The sequence below is a fragment of the Cyanistes caeruleus genome, chromosome 9 (genome assembly GCF_971803275.1).
Source record: "Cyanistes caeruleus chromosome 9, bCyaCae1.hap1.1, whole genome shotgun sequence".
Taxonomy (NCBI): Eukaryota; Metazoa; Chordata; class Aves; order Passeriformes; family Paridae; genus Cyanistes; species Cyanistes caeruleus.
The window spans coordinates 24,496,548-24,512,826 of record NC_141709.1 but is presented as its reverse complement, the minus strand read 5'-3'; the positions used below and the strand labels follow the sequence as shown (position 1 = coordinate 24,512,826).

The 16,279-nt window shown below is 61.8% G+C and overlaps 2 protein-coding genes across 8 annotated transcripts in view; both read right to left on the bottom strand.

The window, feature by feature from the left end:
• The window catches only part of IPO13 (importin 13), a 31,322-nt gene extending 24,336 nt beyond the window's left edge, over positions 1-6,986 (bottom strand). For 2 of the 4 annotated variants that reach the window (XR_015290523.1, XR_015290522.1), the window contains exon 1: positions 6,744-6,913. Coding sequence is in view for 2 of the 4 variants with exons in the window: in XM_086902347.1 (XP_086758473.1) it covers positions 6,744-6,809 (66 nt within the window). In the remaining 2 variants the exon portion in view is untranslated. Of the gene's footprint in view, positions 1-6,743 lie in introns of all 4 variants that reach the window. The other 2 variants (XM_086902347.1, XM_086902344.1) reach the window with 2 other exon arrangements.
• A 269-nt stretch (positions 6,987-7,255) lies between these two features.
• On the bottom strand, positions 7,256-16,083 carry ARTN (artemin). 4 transcript variants are annotated; one of them, XM_086902340.1, is made up of 5 exons: positions 15,797-16,083; positions 15,509-15,679; positions 9,226-9,296; positions 8,924-9,113; positions 7,256-8,548 (listed from the first exon to the last, which is right to left on the bottom strand). In XM_086902340.1, the coding sequence occupies exons 3-5, from the start codon at positions 9,289-9,291 to the stop codon at positions 8,112-8,114; spliced, it is 693 nt and encodes a 230-aa protein (XP_086758466.1). In that variant the 5' UTR covers positions 9,292-9,296; positions 15,509-15,679; positions 15,797-16,083; the 3' UTR covers positions 7,256-8,111. The 4 variants fall into 4 exon arrangements, with proteins under 4 accessions (XP_086758466.1, XP_086758467.1, XP_086758465.1 ...); XM_086902341.1 differs by lacking the exons at positions 15,509-15,679; positions 15,797-16,083 and adding an exon at positions 13,309-13,423; XM_086902339.1 differs by lacking the exons at positions 15,509-15,679; positions 15,797-16,083 and adding an exon at positions 12,292-12,345.
• Between the last annotated feature and the right edge of the window lie 196 nt (positions 16,084-16,279).

The following is a 16,279-nucleotide window of genomic DNA, read 5'->3' as shown; positions in this document are numbered from 1 at the left end:
GATCTTGCTAACAGGATCTGCTTCAATCCAGAAACCTCTGGTGTTTCCATCCATCCAACAGAATGGAGAGGAGTGAGCAACCGGGAAAAGCCCAGAAGGGAGCTGAGGTGCAAGCAGATACCAATGCTGCACACACCTCCAGCACACACACATCCTGCACACAATCCCATCAGAGAACTCCAGCACTGGCTAGGCTAAAAAACCCCAGCTGCTGCTTTGTAACAAGGGCAAAGAGGGAGCACTATCATAGCTGCTCCCCTCAACACTTGTGCTGGGGAGATGTTACTACCCCTGCATTAAGAGGAACAGAGAGCAGTTGGGTTGCAAGACCCCTTTCCATGCAGGGCCAGCTTTCCAGATATATGGACAGCTCTCCCACCACCACCACCAACCCAGCGCTTTGCCTGCACCCCTCATATTCCGCCCTGTGCGCAGTCCCCACAGTCACCAGTGAGCTCTCTGGAGAGGCATCCACACCCAGCAACACCAGCTCAGAGCCCTGCTCCTCTTGCTCCTCCTGCAGGGAGTCTCTGGAGAGGTTTCCAGCAAAGGTCCCCAAGGACATGCTGGAGCCTCCACTGCTCAGCACCTCAGGGAGAGAATGTGAGTGGCGAGATGAAAAAGTCTACTAACTACACAAAGAAATTCAGAGGATGGAAGCAAAGTTAATGCTGAAAGCTCATGCTACAAGCTGTTGGAAGACAGAAGAATATTCTGGGAAAAAGCACATGCTCACTATCTCAGCCCCCTTTTGCAAACACCCTGCTTGGGAGGGGACCAGTTGTGGTGGGTCTTGAAAAAAGCATGGCTGTTTCTGCCTGCATGCAGGACACCAGGTGGAAAGGAAAGGCAGCACATGCCCAACAACACACCCCATCCAGTACTCTACACAACGTGGGGGTCCCTTCCAGAGGACCTCCAAGGCTGGGCATAAATACTGGCACCATCCTAACTATCCTCAAAGCAGCAGAAGCCCCTGGGAGCAGACTAGGCTCTCTCCCTGGCCTACCATGCACATCAACTGAGTACCATCCTCTGCTAAGAGCATTGGGCAGGAGACTGCAAGACCTTCATGCCCTGCAGAAGGGTACCTGAACACCCAGCATGCTCTTCCTCAGCAAGGAGACACTGCCCTCATGCCAGACCAGGCACCAGCAACAGCTGCTGTTGGACTTTAGTCTGACCACTCTGGCCAGCACCCTGAGGCCCATCAGGAAGCACTGGAGATGACAAGGGGAACTCATTAGTGCCAAGAGGGAGAAGCAGAAGGCATGAAATCGGGTGACATCTAACAGGGAGGCTTTGTGCATTCCAATTTGAACGGGTGGCTGACACCAGACCTGCCTTCTCTGCAATTAGACCTGTAATGTGAGAGCTGGTAAACAGCCCGGCTGTCAGCTATGCCCTTTGGCTGGGGAAGGAGCCTTCTCCAACATCAGCTCTGCTTGGCTGAAAATAATTCAAGCTTATTACAATGGCTCTTCCCTGCTCCAAAAAGCTGTGACCAAAGCCTGTCAGGCTTTAGTCACTGGAGCAACATCAGCCCCTCGAGTAACCTGTGCTGGTGCAGGGCAACCTGCCCAAAAGACACGGGTCAGAGATCCCACACTGGTTCCTTTGTCAGGTGGAATGGGAGCAGTCCAAGGAGAGTTACAGCCAAGCAGAGGCACCTGATCTTAGGCTGCACTCAGGTAGTGCAAGAGAAGAGAATCTGCTACAAGCCCAGCTCCCACCCTTCAGAGCTCCTGCAGGGAGCCCAGTGCCAGCAGGCTGTCTCCCTCACTGCGCTGTGTAAATACATTAACATGGGCTACCCTGCAGAGAGGTGCTGTGTCCATGCCATTATGGGGTGACACCATGAGCCCCAGATACACAGCTCTGATCCCAGAGCAGGAGTGTGCTGCCTCCTGTTCTTGGGGGCTCCATGGGGAGACAGAAGCCCTCCAAGGGCCAGTCTGCTTCAGCACACAGAGCTGAGAGAGGTCTGCATCGCAGCTGGGGAAACAGAAAGCTGCAAAATACTCCTGCTCTGCTCTTCGTAGCGTGTCCATAGCAATGGCATGGCGGGGGCAGCGGTGGCCACGGCCCCTTGGCAACCACCAGCCTCCTTCCAGCAGGACCCCCGGGATGTCTCCCGCTGTCCTTTCTACTTGAACGCACTCGCAGTGTCAGTGCTCCAGGCCTGCAGCAGCACAGCCATTACCCTGGCTCTGCCAAGCGAAGGGAACATCATCCCTGCCTCCCCCTGCCTGCAGCAGCTGGCCCCCCCGCCCCAGCGGGGCAGGCTGAGCAGCCAGCACCCCGGGAAGGCGGCAGCCTGCCGAGGAGAGCAAATGGATGCAAAATAAAGCTGAGTGTGTGCCGCCAGGCATGCTGCTCCTGTTCATAGAGCCACATTTTGCCAGCAGTCCAAAAGAAAAGGGTTTTTCTCCCCTCGCCTAATTAAAGATGCTGCCACTCTGAAGCCCCTCTTTGAGCCCAGCTTGCCTACACCAAATCTTTGGCTGTCTAGAAGAGGCTGCAGCCCAGACAGAGCTCACCAGCTTTGGCATCCCTCTCACTGCTTCACTGCCATCAGCCCTCTGCAGAGCATGGGGTGGTCCCCAGCAGGGACAGGGGCTGTGGGACACACGTGTGCTCCCAGCAGGAGAGGGCAGGGGCCTGAAAGAGCGAATGGTGAGCGGGACCAGAGAGAAACCCTGGAGATGCAAAGCCCAGGATGAGCTGCAAGGGTGAACCAAACAGCCCCGTCCACTGTCCCTTATTTCTACCCAACACTTGCATGATGGAGTACACAAGCAATTTGAGAGAGGAATTCCTGCTGAAGCCCAGGCACCAATCCCATCCATTCCTGCACCAAAACACATCAGAGCTGAGACTCCAATGATGGCTCTTGTAGAGCTCAGACCAGCACTGGACAACAAGACGCTGCCCTCCCATCCCATCACCACCACACCACAGGAAGGAGACGTGTGTTCAGCCAAGGCTGGCTCTGGCTGGAATCTGCTTCTGCAAGAACTATTTGCTTAAACATATAACAAGGTTATATGTATATAACTCCCTGCTTCCCTCAATTCTGCAAGAATCTCTCCTCCTAAGGCCCCCAGCTTACCATCCCCAGTGTGGCTGCCACATCTCACACACAGGAGCTGCCTGCAAGAACTAAGTGGTCAATCCAGTACCAGACAGAGGATGCCATTCCCTCACTCTCCAGTATCTGTAATTCTCTTGATCAGGTTTCTGGAGACAGGCAATAGCCTTCCAAAGAAACCAGATGCACTTGATTTCTCCTCCCCATCCTCACGGGCAGGAGGCAGCCCCAGCAGCTGCCACATCCCCGAGGCTCAGCATCTCGGAGGAGCAGTGATCAAAGCCATCCCTCTCCCATTGCGGTAGGCTCCGGATGTCAGCTCCATGACACCCCGCCTACCCATCCTGCCGGAGAGACTCTGTGCATTCATCAGGCATCTCCAGAGAGGCACACGGCAATCTGGAAGGCCCAGAGATGCCAGACCGCTAATGTGCTAGGGAAAAGACGTCAGCGAATATTACAAACACCCCAGAGGATCAGAGGCAGGACAAGGGAGGAAAGACCTGGAAGGAATTAGACAAAAAAAGAGGGCGAGAGACTGCACCTGGGAAATTCACGGAGGAATGGCACTGCCTTTTTTCTTATTTCAAAAAGGGCAATGCTGCTGAAGCAGATTCAACTGCACTAAGAACATGTGAGCAGGGTCTCGCATTCTTCCTCTCCTGTCCAATACTGCAGTACTAAGTGCTGAGAGAAACCAAAATTGCAGGGCACAAGTCCTGCTTGTGCACTGGTCCTCTGAGATGGACAAAGCAGCCTGGACTAAACATCTGCAATCCATCTTCATCATCACCCAGCACCAGGCTGTCAGTCACACCAGGGACAGCTCCTGGGCACACAAAAGCACATGCAGGTCACAGACCAGATTGCACCACTTAGGCAATGAAAAGTTGAGCATTCTCACAGCCTGAAGCCCTTGGCTTTCCCAGCCTTCCAGTCCCTCCAACCCCTCCAAACACAGCAACAGAGCCCCACTCAGCAGCAGGTGCAGGGGTTCCCTGCAGAGCTGCTGGACTCCCAGCAGGTCCCCACAGCGTGGCCACACCAGCTGGCTCTAGCTGTGCTGAAGTCAGAGCAGCATCTAGGTCAGGCTCAGAAGAAAACAAAAAGCAGAGAAGCAGCCCTCAGCTAGGACTGGGGGATGCTGACACAGTAACCCTACCAAAACAGCTCAGCCCCAGTGCAGCCCCGCTCCTTCCCTGTGCCATGGGAGAGCTCCCTGTAGAAAAACAGAACAAAAAAATACAGGGAGCAGCTTTCTGATGGTTCCTGAAGTGCAGCACCTGAACCTGGCACCTGTCCGTAGGCTTTCAGACCTGTCAGCTGGCCCTGCCTCCAGCACCTGCACCCTCCTGCCTCCCTGAAACCACTGTTCACAGCTGGAGGGATCTCTCTCTGGCACTGATTATGCATAAACACAGCAACGATCCTCTCCAGCTACACAGGCACCCCAGAGCCCTGCAAAACTCCACTGCATAATAAACCACACTAGAGGTACAAAAGGATTTTCCAGGGACAGAATCTTCTCCATGAAAACCATCAGAAGGGTGTAACAGGCACAGTCTTGCCAGTTACTGCCCTAGCTACAGCTGCCACACATGATGACTTCCACTGCGGGGGACCTGGAAAGGCTTCAGCCCTCTAATTTAAGAGATAACCAGCTCCTCATACTGTTCCTAACCCCAGCACTTATCACTGACTGACTCAGAGTGGAGTCAAACTCCGACTTTAATCAGTATTCAGTATTATTAATAGAGCCATGCACAAAAACTGGCAGGTGGAAGAACCCAGGCCAGTAGAGGCATCACTCATCTGCCAGCATCACCTCTGACAAAGTGGCTCTACCCACCTACCTCCTCCCACCAACCCTGCTCCCAGCAAAGCCCATCTTTCCTTCACTTGGTAACCCACAGACCTTCCTGAAAAAGACTGACACAGGAAGGCTCTGAGCTGCTGAACCACTGTGTTTTTTTCTGATTCCACCCCATGCTTCTTCCCCTCTTCAGGGACTGCGCTGCTGCCCACCACCAGCAGCTCAGAGTCCCGCTGCAGTCCACAGCTGCACCTTCAGAGGACACTACTGAGATGGCAAAGCCTGCAGAGATCAGGAGAGGCAGAGGCAGGCTGGGGGAGGGGACATGAAGCATCCTAGAGGGCATCTCTGCCTCCTCCCAGGCACTGGGAGACTAAATCCCGAGCAGCTTGGCAAGGATGAGCTGCCTCACCCAGCCTGTGCCGGGTGCCCCCCACCCTGGCACTGCCCACCCTTCCCAAGGGCAAGTGTGGGCCTCATTGTTGGTGCAAACAAAGGAGTGGTTTGTGTCTGACGAAAAGAAAGGGAGTCAGAGGCAAAATCATCCAGCAGCCCTGGATATATGCAGATTAAGCTGCATAAGGTTGCATGAACATAGCATTTTCCAGACATCAGTTAATCCCCGGCTGTGCTCTGTCTCCGTCTCCCTGGAAGAGGTGTGCTGTGTCTCACCTGCAGCCACAAAGGCAACCAGTGACAAACCTGATATCCCTGACCTGACATCTCCTGTGAGGCCAGGCAACCTACCGGGGAGGGATGGATGTGAAAAGCTTGGGGAAACGGTTTAGTGGTGGGCTTGGCAGGGCTGCACTAATCATTGGGCATGATGATCTGAGAGGTCTTTTCCAATCTAAATGATTCCATGATTCTATGTGCCCACCAGCACGCCCATGAGTATTGCTTTGGCAAGGATCTCAGTCTATTCTTATAGAGGAAAAATGAGGACACTGGGATTCCCACTAACTGTCTGAGGACCAAGCTATGGATGTCTGTTGGATGTCTGGCTACAGGGTATGTAGAAGAGCGATGCACTTGCTGTTTGCCCTTCAGGGATGCATCCTCTGCTGCCCTGCCCCCATTGCCTCCGAGGTGGCCAAGGGAAGGTTTCTGCTCAGCTGCCTTCCCAGGTGTTCTCTCTGAGGTGCCCTGCTCAGTCTCTGTGATGAACCCCAGGTCACACATCAGCTGCTCAGGGCTCATCCCAGCAGCAGTATGATGCCAGCAGGCCTTGGTTGGCTGTGGCCATGCCTTGGATCCCAGATTTCAGCAATCAGCCTCGCTCCTGTTGCCCTGCAGATACCTTGAAGGACCTTGAGCTTCAGCAGGAGCAAAGGGGCTGGATTCCTGGTCTAGAAAGGTTTAAGTGTGCTATCTGCCTGCTGAAGCCTTTTCCCAACCATAATACCAAATAATTCCTCGCACCGGACAAAAGTTCCTTCCCTGCCTAATGGAGATAATGGGCTTCACAGTGATGCAGCTGGTTCAGCAGCCAGCACCAGACCCGTGGGCTCTCCCTGCCCAGCGCTGCAGCTGGCGACCTAGAGGACGCCAGTCAGAAACACACACAACCCCTCCCTTCTGCTCCCATTCCTGCCAAATCATTTTCCTTGCCCGGGCTGCCCCGGCGGCTCCCTCTCCAGCCCCGTGTCCCGGACCCCCGGCAGCGGCAGAGCGGGCAGGCACAGGGGACGCCGCCCTCGCCGGGCCCGGCACCGCCGAGCAGGTGCCCCCCGCTCCCCGAGCCGCATCCCCCGCAGCACCGCGGCACCATCAGCATCCCCGAGCCGAGCCCGCCCCAGCCCCGCCACGGCCAGGGGTGGGCCGGCGGGGTTCGCTCACCTTCTCCACGTTCTCCACGGTGAAGTCGAGGCCCTGCGGCGGCGGCGCCTCCGCCCTCCGCTCCATGGCTGCGGCGGCGCTCAGGAGGCGGCGGCGGGCGGGCGACAGCGGCGGCGCACGGGCAGCCGCATCGCGGCGGGACCCGCCTCCCCGCCCCGACGGGGGAGGCGGCACCGGGGCGGCGCGGCTCGGCGCGGCGGTCGGGCCGGGAGGCGCCCGCGGGACTCCCCCGAGCAGCCCCGGTGCCCCGCTCCGCTTCTCTCCGGCCCCACCTCGCCTCTCCCCGCGGCGCCGCAGGCGCGGGCGGGCAGCCCGGGGCCTGCCGCAGCGCCGCGCTGCACGCCGGGAGCGGTAGTCCCGGGCCGAGCGCGTCCCCTGCCGGCACCGGCGCCGCTCCCCACGCGCGGGGCGGGCAGCGCCGGCGGGAGCCGCCCGCGGCACCGCGCCGCAACCTCCCGCTGCCACCGCAGGGACACCCCCGTCCCCGTCCCCATCACGGGCACACGCAGGGGTTGGACGCGCAGCCCATCGCTTTATTGCTACAGGAAAAGGCGACTGTACAAAAATAGAGTTTATCCCTCAAATTTTACAAATAATAGAAAAAGGGTGCGGGGTGCACGGGGCGCTGCACAGGGCTTCGGTGCAGCGCTGGGGTTAAATTACACCCGGCCCCCGGGGGCCCAAAGTCATAAATACGAGCTGCCGCTCGAGAACAATAAATAAATAATTTAGAGTAATAAATAGTTTAGTGCCACAGCACCACGGAGCAGCGGGGGGACCCTTCCACTACCCTGGGAACCAGGCAGTGGTGGGGGTCCCAATGGGTGTCTATGACCAAACACCCTGCAGAATACTAGGGGCTGCTGCTGGTCCTGGTGCAGGTGCCCCACTTCACAGTGGTGCAAATTGGCCCCACTGCATCCCCGCCTTCAGGAACACCCCTTCCTTGCACCACTGACCCCAGGGTGCCCGAGGGGACCGGCAGGTTTTGCCCCCTCTGAAGCTTGGGTGATGCTTGGCCCCTGGAGCACATGTGCAGGAGCTCTGCTGATGGACACTGGGCTGGAGACCCTTGGGAGTGGTGGGGATGGTCCATACTCTCTTCAGCTCATCTCCCAGGGCTGAGCCAGGGCACCTGGGTAGGACCCCACGTAGCTGATGGCACCAGCTGCTTGGCACTGAGCAGGAGCGGGCTTGGCCACCCACACGGCAGTCACGACTCCATCTCACCTCGGTTCTTTGTGGCCACATAATAGCAGGGGCACCAGCCTCTGCCAGACCCTTGCTCTGGGCAACAGTGCCACTGCATGTGGCAAGCTGGAGTCTGTCAGCATGTGTCGAGCTGGGGCCAAGCCAGCAGCCCCCTCCTCAGCCAATACAGCTGCACTCAGCTGCTGAGAGCTTCTCCACTGTCTGCCATGTGTTCTCCACATCCATGAAGGAGACAGCCTCATAGCGGGTGGGTCGGCAGCAGGGGTGGCTGAGGACCCGCTCCTGTGGCCCCGGGGTGATGAGCTGCTGCCGCAGCAGGCTGCCCAGCGTCAGGTCATAGTTGCTGCGTGCCCGGTGGCAGGACCCGCTGCAGTACTTGAAGAGCACGATCTCGTCCGAGTTGAAGCCCAGGCCCAGGTCACGCACCTTCACCATCAGGTTGCGGATGTGGCAGTTGCGCCCACGGGTGCCCCGTGAGGGTTTCCGCGCCCCCTTTTTGGCTTTGCTGGCGCCTGGCGGTGAGCGCTCAGCACGCAGCAGCAGGTCCTCCGCCAGCTCTGCGGTGCCTGGGCCACCTGTTGTCGCGTTGTCCCCTGCACATGGAGGAGATGGCGCTGTCAGGACCCATCCTGCACCCATCACCCTCCTTCTGAGCTGCTGGTCCCCGCTGTGACCTACAGATCCCTCCTGATCACCCGCCACGGCAATGGCTGGTGCCTGAGAGGGCACGTGGGTGTGTGGGAAGATTCTTCCAGCCAAGAATCTTCTCATCTTCTCATTTCTAGGGCTCTGCATGTGGCTTCCAGTATGAAGCTCAGGGCCCCCATCTGTTGAGATCCCCTCAGCCTAGCCCCAAAGTGCAGCCAAGGCCCACAGAGGCTGGGGCTCCCCACAGCAGCTCCCAACCCGCCCATGCCACACACACGGGACTACCATGCCCAGGCTGGGGGCCCTGTCCCAAAACGCACCATACAGCTGGCTCCAGGCAGCGGCAAGTGGTGTCTCCACACCATCCTCCACAGACAGGCTGGCAGTGGCCATGCCCCGTGGTGTGGGGGCTGCGTCCAGCGTCTCGTTGCAGTGTGGTGTTCGCAGGGTGCCTGTGGCCAGCCCAGCCAGCAGTGACAGGATGGCAAAGAACCCCCACAGTGTCCCCTCCTGCAATGAATCACAGCACAGCAGGGTCAGCCCTGACCAGGAATAAGGCTCCATGAGCTGGGGATGGGGTCATGTAGTCCTGGCCATTGCAGCCAGACAGACCTGGGCTCACCTTGGGCTGCAGGTGTGTGGCAGATCCTGCAGGCTTTCGCTCTGGTGGCTCCTGTCGCTGGTCCATGCTAGCTGCAAGCACAGAGGTTGAGGTCAGTGCCCACACAGGGTGCATATAGAGCTGACTGGCTGGGAGTTGGCACATGCCACCCCTGTCCTGGCCAAGCATGCCACCCCTTCCCTTGCCCCCCAGAACCTCACAACACCTCCTGCACCCCATTCATGGCCCACCCCTACCCCTCTCCTTTCCTGGCATAACCAGGCATCCTTACCACACCGAGCACCCCTTCCAAGAGACCGGGCAGCTTGGGCAACCCAGCCTTTGTATCGCACCTCTCCTCAGGGGCAATGCAGCCATGTCCTTGTGTGAACAGCCTGGGATGCCAGGCTGGGCTCTGAGGCAGCGGCTGGGGCTGGGAGTGCTGTGCGGGGGGGGCCTTTCCCATGGCCCTTCCCTGGGAATGTTTTTCTTGCTCACAGTGGGAGCCTGACCTCGAAAACTCCAAATCCATTAGCACAGGGTCCTTGGGTGCAGCCACCCCTTGGCCCCGCGCTGGTTCCCCAGGCTGCTGCCTGCGCCAAGCTGGGACATGCAACCCCTGAACAGCCTGGATGAGTGGGACTGCAAGGGGCACGACGGTCAGGCAGGTCCTGTGGGGACACAGCAGGGTATGGAGCACCATGCTGGGCTCATATTAGTCATTCACCCCAACACCACTGCTTGGCATCCCTGACACGCAGAAAGGAACTGCATCCCTGCTGTGCATGGTCCTGGCGAAGCAGCCAGCAGAGTCTCAGGGGAGTGATGTCGCCCAGGAGGTACTGGGGCAACTCCCTCCTGCAGCCACATCTTTGCCTCCTTCCCAGCTCCCCCCGGCAGTGCAGGGATGCCCCAGTGGCCACAGTTAGGACACCCTGGCTTTTGAGGGCTTTAGAAGTGGTTCCAAAAGGGGTTGTACCCTCCTTGGCCCATCTGCTGCATACTCTATCTCTCAGGACGGGACTGTCCCCTTGGAGCTTAGTGACAACCTGCATTCACGAGTTCCTCCATCCCCTTATGACTTTAGCTGTGCCCCAGCATGTCCCAATTGCTTCCACTGCAAAGGAAGAACGGGAGACTGGGACATGCTGAGGAGAGCATTCCTGACCAAGAAAAAGTGAAAACACATGCCTGGGCACTGCTGGGACAAGAAGAAAAAATAATTTCTTCCAGTCCCTCTAGCATCTCAGGGGATGGTCCCCAAGTCCCAGTAGTGGAATCTCGATACCACCCTGCACTGGCCACACTGTGACAGGGTCTGTAGTGGGCGCTGCCAGGCCCATGTGCCCTCTCTAGGATCCGTGAACCGGGAGGGATGTGTCCCCGGTGCCGGCAGGGCTCGCACCGGCCCCCCCGGCCGCGCCAGCCGCCACAGCCTGGCCAAACACAGCCCACGCTGCACTTCGCTCCCGTGGCGGCCCGTGGCCCCACGCCAGCCGCTGCCGCCAGGTCACGGATTTCCCAGGCCGGCACCGCTGGAGGGGCCAGGCGAGGGTCCCTGTGCCCTGCTGGGAAGGGACGGACTCCCCGGTCCTCGCTTCCGCGGCCGGCCGCCCCGCTACGGCCCCTCGGCTCCAGCATCCCGGTGGGACGGGACGGGACGGGACGGGACGGGACGGGACGGGACGGGACGGGACGGGACGGGACGGATCAGCCGGTGCAATTCAGGCTTCTCCCGTCCGGCGGCAGCACGGCCCCGGACTCTGCAGCGGGAGCGCTGCCGGCGGGGCGCCGAACGAGGGCAGCCTCCCTTCGCCATCGGGAGCCCCAGAGCCGAAGCGACGGACGAACACAGCCAGTGCCTCCTCAGACTCGGGGCCCCGTCCACGGGAGCAGCTCCTCGAGCGAACAGGAGCGCAGCCCACGCCGGCCCCACAGCCCCGCTCGGCATCTGCTCTCGCCCAGCGCGGGCAGGGCTGAGCCAAGCACCTGAGCACCCCACGGGCGTGCCAGACCTGCACACCCCACAGCACACCCCCATGTCCTGTATGGGGAAATCTGACTGAGATCTGCCCCAGACACGGCTGCCAGAGCTCTGCCGGGCTATTCATAGACACAGGGAGGCTTTTTCCCAGAGTCGGAACCGAGCTCATCCGTGTGAGCACCTGTCTGGACCTCCGCTACATGTGTCCCCCGCCCGGGGCCGAGCAACAGCAATTGTTGGTGCAATCCCTGAGCGAGCCACCTCACAATCACTCGTGCAGGGCCCGCCGAGAGCGCCGCTGCCTGCCCCAGCATGGGGCGCTGGGGGAGGATGTCCCGTGGCTGCAGCAGGCCCCCGGGGGAGGCAGCAGACACTCGTGAAGTGCATCCACACTGTTCCAGCGGGTGCCCCAGGCCCGCGGTGAGTGTTTCGGCTCTCGGAGTAGCTGTGCCAGCCCTGCAGCCGCGGGTCCCACCTAGAAGCGCGGGGGGATGCCCAGAGACCCCTTCGGGCACCTGCGGGCACCGGCGGAGGCCCTGCATCCCTCCGCCCCGACCCTGGCAGAAGTGACGGGGATCAGAAATCAGCCCCACGTATGATGAGAGGCGTCCCGCAAAGCCTTGCACGACCGGGCTCGGACACGTGGGATACACGGCAGAGACCAAACTGGGCCCCAACTCAGGGACAGCAGAGCCGGGGGGCACAGGGTACCCCCGCCCCTTGCCTCTCGCCTGCCCACCGCCCGGGGCGCACACCTGTCCCACGTGCCCAACGGGCCGGGCGGGAGCCCAGGGAAGAGGACGGAGACGCCGTCCCCGTCCCCCCGGGCGCCCACAGCGGGGTGCCCCCTCTCCTCGCCCCGGCAGGGAACCCCGGTCCCGCCGCGGCCGCCAGCGCTTCCCGCCGCCGGGTCGGGCTCGGCACCCTGGTACCCTGGGGGGCAGCCCGAGACCCCTCACCGACCCTCGAGTATTGCCGGGAGGTGGGGGGCGAAGCGGGTTCCTCTCGTCCCCCCGTAGTCCCGGTACGAGCCTCCGCCGAGACTCGGGGCCGCCGGCAGGCTGGGGCGGGCGCTGTCGCCCGCCACCCCGGCCCGCACTCACCGTGCCCGCGGCGGGGACCATCCCCCGGGCCGCCGCTGCCCCGCATCGCCTCCGCTCCCCGCCGCCCCCCGCCGCCCGCCGCCGCTGCGCCGGGGCGGGGCGCTGGCGGGGGCCGGCGCTGCCCCGCCGGCACCGACTCCCGCCGCTGCTCCCGGTGCCGCTCCCGCTGCGTCTCGGGGTGCGGTGCCGGCGGCGTCAGGCGGACGCGCAGTGCGGGGCAGCGGCGGCTCCATCCCGCTCCCGTCGTCGCTGCCGGTGTCAAATTCCAGCCACCGTCACCTGACCGGCGGGGCGGGCACCGGCACCGGGACCCCGACCCGCACCGGCACCAGGATACCAACCGGAACCCCGATCCGCACCTAGTGGCACCGGGACCCCGACCCGCACGGGCGCCTGGACCGCACCGAGATCAGGAGAGCACCGGAATCCCGCCAGCAGCACGAGCCGCAGCCCAACCCGCTTCAGCACCGGCTTTTGCCGTGATCCGCACCGCCTCCGAGCTCCCGCGGAAACTCGCACCCCGCCGGGAACAGCACCGGGATCCCCGGAGGCACCCGACCCCCGCTACCGCCACCTGCCCGTCGGCCGAACCCCGGGCAGGCGGACCCGCAGCCCGCAAGGACGGACTCCCCGTGATCGGTGCTCTCTGCCCCGACAGCCCGGTCACAGCGCTGCCAGGACGGACACACGGACACCCTCGGGGGTTCAGCCCTTCCCGGAGCGCTCCGGGAGCAGAGCCCCACGGACACCCCACACCCGCATCGGAGGGCAGAGCCCCGCGGGGGACCGCTTGCACACGTGGGGATCCGGCGGGGATGGGTTGTCGGGCAGGGTCAAGGCCATCCCGGCAGCTCCCGGCAGCGGCGGGGCCGGCCGGCGTCCCGAGCACCCCGAGCTATCTCGGGTCACCGGTGCGCCTGGCGCCCGTGTCCGGCCGCGCCGGAGGAGGAGTCCGACCTCCCGCCCTCCCGCGCCCCGGTCCTCCTCGGCTGGGCCGCCCGCCACCGGGCTCCTTACCTCTGCCGGCGCCCTGCCTCCCTCCGCCGGGGCCGCCGCTGGCCCCGGGGACATGGGGGCCGGCTGGCGAGCCGAGCGGAGCCCGTGCGAGTCCTTACGTCACCGCCCGGGGCCCTCCGCGTCCATCCCGGGGCTCTCGAGTGCTCCTTGCGAACGTGCCAAATCCCGGGGCCGCCTCCGCTCGGCCCCGCTTCACACGTGCTCCCCCGGCCGGAGCCGATCGCCGGGCCGCGCCCCGGGCCGGCCGAGCCCCGCGGGTCCGGCCCTCATGGCTGCGGGGTCCGAGGCCGCCCGGGCGGGCTGCGCGCCCCGCGCTGCCGCCGGCCGTGTCACCTGCCCCGGCGGCGCTCCGCCGCCTCGGCGCAACTCCCCGGCCTTATGCAACTCCCCGGCTGGAGCGGGGCCAGCGGCTCGGTCGCCGGCTGTGCCACGGCTGCACGCCGGTCCCCAGGTCACCCCGACCCCGGGCCACCCGCGTGGCTTTAACCCCCTTCCCGCCGCCCGGCAGCCCGGGCCCCGCGGAGGGGTCGGATGGCAGCTCCCGCAGCCACCTGCGGAGCCGCCGCCTCGCTTGCTCTCATCTCCTCGGATTATCCAGCGCGGGGGTGACAACTCCCGCGTCCTCCTGCGACATCACCTGCCAGGGAGTGTGCGGGCACAGGCGGCGCCCGCTAAGCCGTCCCTGCCAGAGAGCAACAGGGACAGCGGAGGTGGCACGCGGCCCGGAGCTGCTGCTTCACCTGCCCTGGAGAGGCACCGTGTGGCCCCGGCTCCCCCCTTTTCACCCCCACTCCTGTCCTGGCACAAGGATCTTGACCTAGTCTGTGGTTATGGGTGGCTCCCTGAGTGCTAGTGGCATTGCGTGGGAGCACGGGCTCTGCCCTGGGACTGCTGCTCCACCGCCGTGGCCTGGGGCTGCTCCTATCTGAGATGTCCTCTTGGGCATCGGAGGCAGTGCCCGTGGGTGCCTTGGTCCAGCAGAATTTTGGAGGCCCTGGTGCATCTTTGCGGTAGAGAAACAGCTAGGGGAGAGTGACAGGGAACAGGATCCTCTGCTTTGCAGGGCTGCAGGCTAATGCAGCTGACTGCTTGGAAAATTTCAGTCTGAGTGGCATGTCCTGTTCCAGGTTGCCTGGCATGGAGCTGCATCTGGCCACAGCCTTGCCCATACTAGGGAAGCTGCCCAGGTAGAGACGACTGCCAATGAAGGGAAGGGCTGCCTTCCTCACTGATAACCCTCAGGGCTTGGGGATAGCCTCAGGTGCTGGCTCAGCACAGGGGTTACCCCATCCCCTCCCACCTTCCCTACAGGTTGGGCAGGTCTTCAGGTCCCCAGGACATAGCCAGGAAGTTCTGAGGATGTGATGCTGATTGTATGCAGGGGGCTGTGTGGGGCACGGCACAGGGTATCCAGGGGAACCCGTACAGGTGAGCCTGATGTCCCCCGTATGTGGAAGGGGTGGTTGTGAAAAGCCTGGCCTCTGTCCTCTTCCAGGGGTGCCCCCTTCGAGGCTGTTATCCCAGACAGCTGGAGGCACTGGCTCCCTCCTCTGTACTTTATTCTTGTCCTGGGAAACATAATCCTGTAGCTGCTGTCAGCCCCACTAATGTCCTACCAGCAGCACCTCCTCCCTGTCCCCCACAATCATGGTGGCAGAGGATGGCATGTCCCAGCTATGTGCCTCAATCCCAGCACTGCTCTCCCCTCCTGGGCTCCCATGAGTATTGACTCTGCCCTGGGCATGCTGAGCGTGGGTCAGGCTGCACAGGGTACTGGGGTGCAGGGCAGGCTTCCAGCCCTGCAGGTCTCCAGACAGAGGGGTGACCTGCTCCCTGAGTGCTGCTGGCACTGCCTGGCTCGGTACCTCCCAGGGCCCTGCCGGTGTCAGCCCGTGCTCCTGCACCCCTGGGGCTGGGTACCCCCAAGTGCCTTGTCTGGTCTGGAATAAGCCCTGCCGAGCCGAGGCAGGACCTGCTGTGACATCTGTCCCTAAAGGTGCCACCCTTGCATGTGGCAGGATGGGGGTGATGCAGACCAGCCAGATGGCAAGTCTGAGCATGCTGTGACTGCTGTCCGAGGCCATGGCTGGGTGTGACAAAACATACGTGGGAGAGAGCTTGACGCAGGCTGTGTCCCACCTCAGCAGTGACGTGGCTCTTTCAGGGGTATCTCTGAACAAGTCTCCTTGTCTCAGCTGACCTGAACGTCCTTGTGTGCCCTGGTCCCAGGCTCAGTGCTCTTTTCCTCCTCAGACCTCCCAAAGCCAGGACAGGGCATGGGCCATGCCTGGGGCTGGCTCAGCCCAATGGCAGTGGTGGCCCTGCATCCGATGGAAGGTGGATTTCAGCTGCTCCAGCATCTCCTTGAAGCCTGCAACTATGCATCAGGGAGGGTTGGGCAATTGCTTCTCTGGTGCCACATTGGTGCTAGCAACAACTGACCCCTCGTTGTTTAGAAGCTGGGAGGTCTGACAGACCAGTCACTCACCTGGAAGTAGCCTTTCCATGCCTCCAAGCAATGGAACTCTCTCCAACATATCCTGTGGGTCTGGGAGCCTGGTGCCATCACCAGAGTTTGCCTAAGCGGTTGCACTCCTCCAGCTGGGATTTGGCAGGTATGAGAGCTGGTCACAGGCTCAGTCCCTGGCTTCCTAAACCATTTCCTTTTCCAGGACACTGTGGTGAGAAGGTCACTTGGCTGGACACCTGCCTTTGTCAGGGCCGCACCCAGCCCGGTTGCTGCTGTGACCCTTGGCGGGAAGTCACCCTGCCGGCAGGGAGTTCCCAGGAGACTGTCACAACAGTTGTAGTCCCCAGCAGTCATAGTCACAGGCAGCTTGTCACAGGCAGGACAAGCTCTGATGCCTGTGCCTTCCAACATTAAATGAACCCAACCTGCAATCCCATCTCCCACCCCTCAAAGTCACCTGCAAGGAGGAGCACAGCCCTCTCCTGTCCCCAGCACCAGGCC